This window comes from Micropterus dolomieu, linkage group LG05 (genome assembly GCF_021292245.1).
Source record: "Micropterus dolomieu isolate WLL.071019.BEF.003 ecotype Adirondacks linkage group LG05, ASM2129224v1, whole genome shotgun sequence".
NCBI classification, from domain to species: domain Eukaryota; kingdom Metazoa; phylum Chordata; class Actinopteri; order Centrarchiformes; family Centrarchidae; genus Micropterus; species Micropterus dolomieu.
Window position 1 is genome coordinate 23,477,460 of NC_060154.1, and position 8,730 is coordinate 23,486,189.

The following is an 8,730-nucleotide window of genomic DNA, read 5'->3' on the forward strand; positions in this document are numbered from 1 at the left end:
AAGAGTGAGAACTTCAAAGGAGTTAAATTCATCACAGCGTACTTGATGACATTTTAAATTTTCCCTATACACGCTCACTAGCCCACCACCACGACCACTGACCCTCGGTTGACTAAAACAATCATATTGAGGCGGACACAGTTCAGAGAGCTGGCTATAGTCATTCATTTGCAACCAGGATTCAGTTAAAAACATAAAATCTAGATTTGCAGACAAGATAAAATCATTTAAGATAAAAGTCTTACTTGAAAGTGATCTCACATTGAAGAGAGCCATTTTAAATGAGTTTGTTCTGGGTGCTGGAGTTGGTGCAGTTGTCCTAATCCTTAAGAGATTACTAATATTTCTGTGTGGGATGTGCACATTTCGGTTTACTGGTCTATGCGTGATGATGACAGGAATAGAAGTCTGTGGAACAGCGCTGGGAGCAGACGGCTTTACATGCCAGCAGGTGGAGACAGTTGTTTGTGGCAGTGAGGCAGAGATCTGTTCAGTGAGCGGTGGTGTGTCCAGGTGTGCTGCATGAATGATTAGTCATTCACGTAAGTCATGTGTGGACCGCACCACATGCTGTATGTGAGCAGCTAACATTTGTTTGGGTGAAGTCCGTCTGTCTTAAAAAGAGGCATTCTTTGCCAGAAAATATTAAAATTATCCACATAACACACACAATGAGCCCTGCAGGCGGACTGGAGCCAGTCGCGGAGGCCAAGGAGTATACTAAAGCGGCCAGCACCACGACCAACTGTGGGAATGGGACCAGAGATAAAAACGGACTTTCCACACTGCTTTAAAAAGTTAAAAAGACGGTTAAAATCAGATTTTGTCAGTTCAGACTGCTGAAGAGCTGTGTCATTTGTTCCGACATGGACTATCACTCATGTGATGGAGGACGGGAGCGACGGCATTAGGTCCTGGAGTTTTTTTAAAATGTCAGCCGTGGTGGCACCGGGGAAGCAGTGAGTGGTAGCGTTAAAGAAACAGATGTTTCTGGTTATGGAGTCACCAATTATTAGTGTGGTTGGGGAGAAAAGGGGACGAGGAGATGCCGGTTGTGTGGTTCCAGAGCAGGACTGAGCAGAATCTGCTTCAACACTGCGTGCGGACTGAGGATGGAGTGTGTGAGCTGCCGAGTGTTGTGTTGGAGTAGCAGTAACAGACCTGAGAGAAGGGCTACCCGACGGTGCAGGGTGGAGACGGCCTCCGGAGCGTCTGAGCACAGCCTCCTTCAGGATCCTACGTCGGGAAGCGGAGGTTTTTGACCGGGATGGCGGCCGCCGATCAGGCCCAGCGGCAGACCAGTGGCCCAGTGCAGGAGATGTAGCCGGTGGCGGAGATGCAACAGTGTCGGCAGGCACTGTCCGCCGAAAGAGATCCGTATCAGGGAGACTCGAAGCCGCAGGTGCATCCGCTGGATGGACCGGAGTGTCGTTAGACAAGGCTGCATAGTGGTTGGAGAGGCCGATGTGTGGAGGAGAGGCAGCCCCATCCGAGCCTCTCTTAAAGCCACGGACTACCACTTCAGCCCTGGTTGACTGATGCTTCGGAGTCGAGCAGGATGAAAGCCTGGGAAGGCTAGAGGGGTCCCAAAACACAGTGTCCTGGATGTTAGCGGTTGCGCTAAGAGAAACAATCTGTTTGGCTTGTACTGAAGCCACATCCATAAAGCCAGTCAGCAGGGAATCTTTCTCTTTGAGTTCCTCTGAAAGTCGTCGGATGTCTTCCATAAGGTCAGCAATCTTCTTGTTCGCTTTCTTAAGGAGTGTGCAGTCCTCATGGGGCAGAGTTATCTCAGCTAGCATAGTCACCGGAGCTTTGTTGCGATCAGTAGTGTTGATTAATACAGAGTGAAACTGTAAGTTGTTGTTAGTGACTGTTACTTGCTGAACTTGAGCTACATTTACTTGAGGTAAAGGAAAGGGGATATTTTAGTTAGCTTTGGAAAACACTAGTGTTGATAATGTGAATGCCATTAAAATTACCTATCTCTACTAGCCTGTTTTAAAACAATATCAGTCCCCATAGAATGTTGTTTTCAGTGAATACCAAATGTCATAGTGTCACTGTTAATGCTATTGTACCTTGATATCTAAATGCATTTAAATCCAAAATGAAAGACTTAGAGGCAGATGCCTTAATATGTAAATGTTCTTAGGTTGTGAAAATGATTTAAAATGACTTTATGAAATGTTAGCTTACCAGTCAATTTTTTTTTTATATGCTGCTGCCTGTCTAGGCCAGGTCACCCTTGCAAGACAGGTTCTTAATCAAAATGGGACTCTCCTGGTTAAATAAAGTAAAAAACTATATTATTCAATTCATTGACCAGATGGATGGTGGAAGATATTTTAGGAAAGAGAAGCAGGAGATTGGCAAGGCAGCGGATTCTGAGGCCAGTCAGTTAGTGGTCTACAGGTCTAAGGAAATGTGGGTTGTTTTGTTTTCTTCAAACAACAGGCATTTGTTGGCTGAGTGGCCCCAAGGCATAGCCTAAACTAAATTATTTCATGATATTTATTATATTTGCTAATATTCTGACCAACTTAACTTTCTGCATTTATTGGCTAAATGTAGGCTACTCTATACATGAGCATATACCCACAGATTTAGCCACATAAAAATCTAATAAAATAAAAGCAATCATACATAGGCTACATGTATCCATACATTGAGTAATCATTACTCCAAATCTTTTAGTCCTTCCACCATCAGGTTATTAAATTCAGACAGCAGCCACTTTAAATAGGATCCTTATCTTAGGTATGTTGTATGTATGTTTGTATGCAAGCCAAACTACAGAGCAAAATCACACTCTGACTGAACCAATCTACAGTACAGTAAAAGTAATTAGTGTAATTTAATATCATTCTCTGGACCTTTAGGCTTATAGCCTACAGAAGAACTCAGTCTGGTCTAAATGAATTCCCCCCTTGCAACTATGATGTCTCTGAAAGCTAACATTACGTAACTTTGGTTCAACAGAGGAGAAATGGAAGAAGATAATATGTCTGTCACTTTTTTACCTGTTAACATATAGGCTTATTTACTGGTTGCTGACATAAGTGTAGTTCTAATGCAGTAACAAAAGATTGCAAAGATTTAGCAAGGGCAAGTTACCCATAACCTGGGGGCTAAGCCCCCCCTGTCTTTCAATCCTAGCGTCCTCCCTGGTTAACCCCCGACTGTCTTCGTTATCAGCGTTTGTTTGCTTGCCAAACTTGTACTAGTCGATTAACGTAATAATTTATGTCAAGCTGGCTGCCATCACGTTAATTATTGTTGGCTGCAAACATGTAACAGGTTTGTTGTTGTTATTTAGTTACCTTTAGGCTACACAGGTTTGAGAGTTTATAAGCGGTCATTAATTGCATTGCACATTACAGAAATTCTGTCATTGTAACCTTAAGTAGTAAACAGGTTACAGTGACAGAATTCCTTATATCTTATATTCAATTTTCTATACAGTTTTAAGCTTATATGCAGTTTTATGGCCTAAGCAGCCTGGATTCCACGCAGCAGATGATTCAACATTCATTATATACGTTAACACCGACTGACTTGAGACTTGACTTGGACTGTAGCTCATAGACACTCCCAATAATAGTTCTCATACTGCATGTCTGTCCTTACCTCTGTGAACTGCAGGTGAAGTCTGGAGGGTTGGATGCGATGAAGGTCACCAATCAAAGGAAGAGCCCAGGGTCCAGGAGGAAAGTTGGTCGGCACTCTGTTCTTCAAAACATCAGTCAACAACAGAAAAACACACAGAAATATTAAAAGACTCGTACCGTCCATCCACTCCAAGCCAAGTACTTTGTGTATTGTCTCCATTTGTTGTCTTATTTAATTTTCAGTGTTAACTGCGATATCGCGACCGAACAGAGCTCAGTCAGGTAAATAAACGGAGTGTTCTAGTAAAAAACGTTGGTATCGAGAAGACATCCGGTTTGCGTGCTTAACCTTCAAAATAAAGGCGCAAAACATACTACTTCTTCCTGCGGGTATGTCTTCTTCTTTTTACTGGTGACTTGCAACCAGATGGAACATTATCGCCACCTACTGTATCATAGTTACATATGCTTAAATCCTTGTGTTCAGTCGTAAATAAGTTGAGATGTGTTTAAGGACTATATTTCAGGAGTTACTTGAGAAAATAGTTTTGATGTCCATTTGTTTAATTCCTTCATGTTCCAGTCCATTTCTTAAAATCAGTCTTTCATTTGAGTAGTTAGTGCACTCAAACAGCACATGTTCCACAGTTTCCGGTTGACTGCATGTCCCACAATTTCCAGATGGATGTTTTCCAACAAGGTGCAGAGATGCATTTAACTTCCTGTGACCAAGTCTAATTCTACTAAATTGACACTGTTCCCTCCTGCTCTTCCCCAATGACTTTTCCTCCCCCCACTTTCTGCTGAATCTTGTATAAATGTCTTCCTTTATTTCCATTATCCCATAAATAGCATGCTTTGATCTCTACTTTGCTAACTGGTACTGCCACCTCTACCCGACTTACTTTCATCCCATTTTTAGCTAAAGTGTCTGCCATCTTGTTCCCTTGGATTCCAATGTGTGCTGGGACCCATAAAAACTGAACATCAATCCCCAGACTACTAACTCTGTATAAAGATAACAACATTTCAAACATAATATCCTCCCTACATTTTGACTTTGTACTTTTGAGACTAGCCAGAGCTGCGCTTGAATCTGAACAAATTATCATTCTCATGGGTTTGACTTCCTCTATCCACTGTAATGCTAACAAGATTGCCATCATTTCTGCTACACCAATAAATGATCAGTTAATCTTTTAAACACCTTAATTTTTAATTCTGGAATGTAAAAAACACAGCTGGATTTTCCGTTCTCTGGATTTTTAGAACCATCCGTAAATAAATGTACGCAGTACCCATATTTCTCATGTAGCATAGTGTTCACATAAGCTTGCATATCTAAAATGTTTTTACTTGAACAAACCTGTTTCAGTAGAGAGAGATCAACTAGGCTGAGGTAATAACCATGTTGGAACAGCTGGCATTAAAGCAGTTGGACTAACGACCCAATCGTTGATTCCTAACTACTTTATCCAAAATTAAATTGCTAAATACCTCCATTTTAATTTTGCTGCTTTCCCAATGTTGAAGCTACATTAGTTTGCTTTCAGTAGTGGTAATTTGTTAATTAAATTGATTATTATTATGATTTTGTTTATATTAGAAATACGTATATATGTATACATATTTTGATAATGTTTTTTTGTTTGTTTGTTTGTTTAGTTAATTGTTATATATATATGTTTAGTCTTTATTTTTGGTTAGTTTAATAATTGTAATTATAATAATAATAATAATAATAATTGCAATATAAATCCTTCATTAGAGCCTTTGAAAATGTAGTGGAGAAGAAAACGAATAATCCCAGCGACTGTTTGAGCTTCCTTGAGCAATACACTAGGGGGCAGCCAAAGGATCTTGTGCATAGTTGTCAGCATATACCTCCAGATCAAGGCTATCACAGAGCCAAGAGTCTTCTTGCTCAGCACTTTGGAGATGAACATAAAATTGCATCTGCCTATATGGAGAAAATATTCAACTGGACACCCATCAAAGGTGAAGATGTAAAAGGATTACAATCATTCTCTCTGTTTCTTCGAGGATGTTCAAACTTAACAGAACAAGTAATGTATATGAGGGAACTGGATTTACCAGCTAACATGCGGAGTATCATTTTAAAACTTCCTTACAAACTAAGAGAAAAATGGAGGAATATTGCATGTGATCTGCAAGAAAGAAGTGGACAGAGGGCTACATTCATTGATCTTGTAAATTTTATTGAGAGACAAGTGAAAATTGTTACAGATCCAGTGTTTGGAAACATTCAAGATCCTCAACATCCTTCAAGGCCTGTCAATGTCAAGGCCTCCTGTAGCAGTCAGCTACGACAAAGAAGGAAGGAAAGCAGCTACATTACGAATGTCACTTCTGTGAGGGAAGAAGCTATGGCACGGCCTGCAGAACATAGCACAACCTCCACTTATTGCTGTCTTTTCTGCCTGCAGAGAAACCACACACTGGGTCAGTGCTCACAGTTTAAAGCCAAGGCACACCGGGAGAAGATCAACTTCATTAAGGACAAGGGTATATGTTTTGGTTGCCTGAAGGTAGGCCATACAAGCAAGGACTGTAGGAGTCGATTGGATTGCCATGTATGTCTTCAGAAACACCCTGGGGTCCTTCATATAGAAAGACAGGATAAAGGTACATCTGTAGGACAAGCCAAACCACCTGTGAGCCTTTCAAGTGATTCAACCGTAACTTTTCAGACATGTGGCCATATTGGGGCCGGTGTGGAAGATGATTCTACCTTCTCTATTGTTGCAGTAAAAGTCAGAAGCAAACTGACTAATAAGATCATGCAGACATATGCCTTTCTGGATCCTGGCAGTTCCGGCACATTCTGTACAGAAACCATGGCGAAAAGGTTAAATTTGCGAGGTAAGAAGACAAGCATTTTGTTGAGAACAATGGGCCAAAGAAAGGTTGTGAATGCTCATGTTTTGTCAGGTCTGGAAGTATCTGGCATGGGTGCTGAAGATTTCATAGAGCTTCCTGATGTTTTGACTCAAAGAACTATACCTGTGTCTACACTTAATATTCCACGACAAGCAGATATTGATCCATGGCCATATTTGAAGGATGTAATACTCTATGACATTCATGCAAGTGTAGATCTACTTATTGGAACTGACGCCCCTAAGGTTTTGGAGCCGTGGGAAGTTATAAATAGCCAAGATGAGGGCCCATATGCTGTCAGAACCAAGGTTGGCTGGGTCATTAATGGTCCTCTTCATGGTGGAAGCTGTAGAGGTAAGAGTGGCTATTCTGCCGTAACAGCAAATCGCATCTCTGTTGAACACCTGCAAGAAATGCTTGTCAAGCAGTATCACCATGACTTTAATGAGATATCATCAGAAGAGCAGATTCAAATGTCCAGAGAAGATATTATGTTCATGGATATTGTCAGTAGCACAGCAAAGCTAATTGGAGGTCATTACTGCATTGATTTGCCATTCAGACAGGAAAATTTTACCCTGCCGGATAATCGTCATATAGCAGAACAGCGCTTATGTAGCCTGAAAAGAAAGTTTGACAGGAACAGTGTTTTTAAGGAGGAATATACCACGTTTCTAAACGAAATAATAACACAGGGACATGCTGAGCCAGTTCCTCTTGACCAGCTGACAAAGAACAATGGGAAAGTGTGGTATATCCCTCACCACGGGGTGTACCATCCTCAGAAGGGCAAGCTAAGAGTTGTTTTTGACTGTGCAGCCTCATTCAAAGGAACATCGCTCAATAGTCAGCTTTTGCAAGGCCCCGATCTCACCAACAGCCTCATTGGAGTTTTAGTCCGATTTAGGCAGGAGCCTATTGCAATAGTGGCTGATATCCAATCTATGTTTCACCAGGTTCATGTCTCAAATAAGCACGTTGACTTTCTCCGCTTCCTCTGGTGGCCAGGTGGTGACACTGCACAGGCTCCGCAGGAATACCGCATGAAGGTACATCTATTTGGAGCTGCATCATCGCCAAGCTGTGCCAATTATGCCTTAAGGAGAACTGCAGATGACAACGCAGAACACTTCCCTCCAGAAGTTGTGAGTACAGTGAAAAACAATTTTTATGTTGATGATTGCCTCCGTTCAATGGCCTCAGAAGAGGAAGCTAGGAAAATGATCCAGGATTTAACTGCACTCTGTCAGAAGGGAGGATTCACTCTGTCAAAATGGGTCAGCAATAGTCGTGCAGTGTTGCGCTCTGTCAGTGAAGTCCACAGAGCAAAAGACATGATGGAGCTGGATTTGGATACAGATCAACTTCCTGTTGAACGTACATTAGTACAGTGGTACGTTGAGACTGATCAATTTGGATTTAAGGCCTCAGTACAAGAGCAACCACGGACGAGAAGAGGAATTCTTTCGGTGGTCAGCTCCCTTTATGACCCATTGGGCTTCCTTGCTCCATTCAGCATGATGGCAAAGTTGTTACTGCAGGAACTCTGTAAAAGAAACCTAGGATGGGACGAAGTTATTCCCCATGTTCTCACTAAGCAATGGGCTGGCTGGTTGGAAGATCTCCACAAGGTGGCAAGGTTCAAGATTGATCGTTGCATTAAGCCTAATGACTTTGGCAACCCTCTCACTATACAGCTTCATCACTTCTCTGATGCCAGCGAGGTTGGGTATGGAGCTGTCTCTTACTTAAGACTGGAAAGGGACAATAAAGTGCATGTTGCATTTATGATGGGGAAGGCCAGAGTTGCTCCACTGAAGCAGACAACAATTCCTCGCCTAGAGCTAACAGCTGCAGTCCTTGCTGTCAGAGTAGACCGCATGCTACGGAAGGAGTTGCAACTTAGGCTGGAGAAGTCAGTTTTCTGGACGGACAGCACAACAGTCCTTAAATATATATCAAATGAAAACCGGCGATTCTATACCTTTGTGGCCAACCGAATTGCAGTCATCAGGGAGGCAACTGATATTGATCAGTGGAGATATGTGGGGACAAAGGAAAACCCAGCAGATGAAGCGTCAAGAGGAATGAGGGCAGAAGATCTCCTGAATGGAAGGAGATGGATAATGGGACCTGATTTCCTTTACAAGTCCAAGGAAGGGTGGCCTAAATTAGATGAAGACCTTCAGGTGATTTCTGGCACTGACCCTGAGGTCAA

The 8,730-nt window shown here is 42.0% G+C and overlaps 1 protein-coding gene across 1 annotated transcript in view; it reads left to right on the forward strand.

Annotated features, from left to right (window-relative positions):
- The first annotated feature begins 6,749 nt into the window (after positions 1 to 6,749).
- LOC123971296 overlaps positions 6,750 to 8,730 on the forward strand; it is a 4,797-nt gene continuing 2,816 nt past the window's right edge. The window contains exons 1-2 of the mRNA XM_046050014.1: positions 6,750 to 6,866; positions 7,521 to 8,701. Coding sequence (XP_045905970.1) covers positions 7,556 to 8,701 — 1,146 coding nt within the window. The 5' untranslated portion in view covers positions 6,750 to 6,866; positions 7,521 to 7,555. The remainder of the gene's footprint in view (positions 6,867 to 7,520; positions 8,702 to 8,730) is intronic.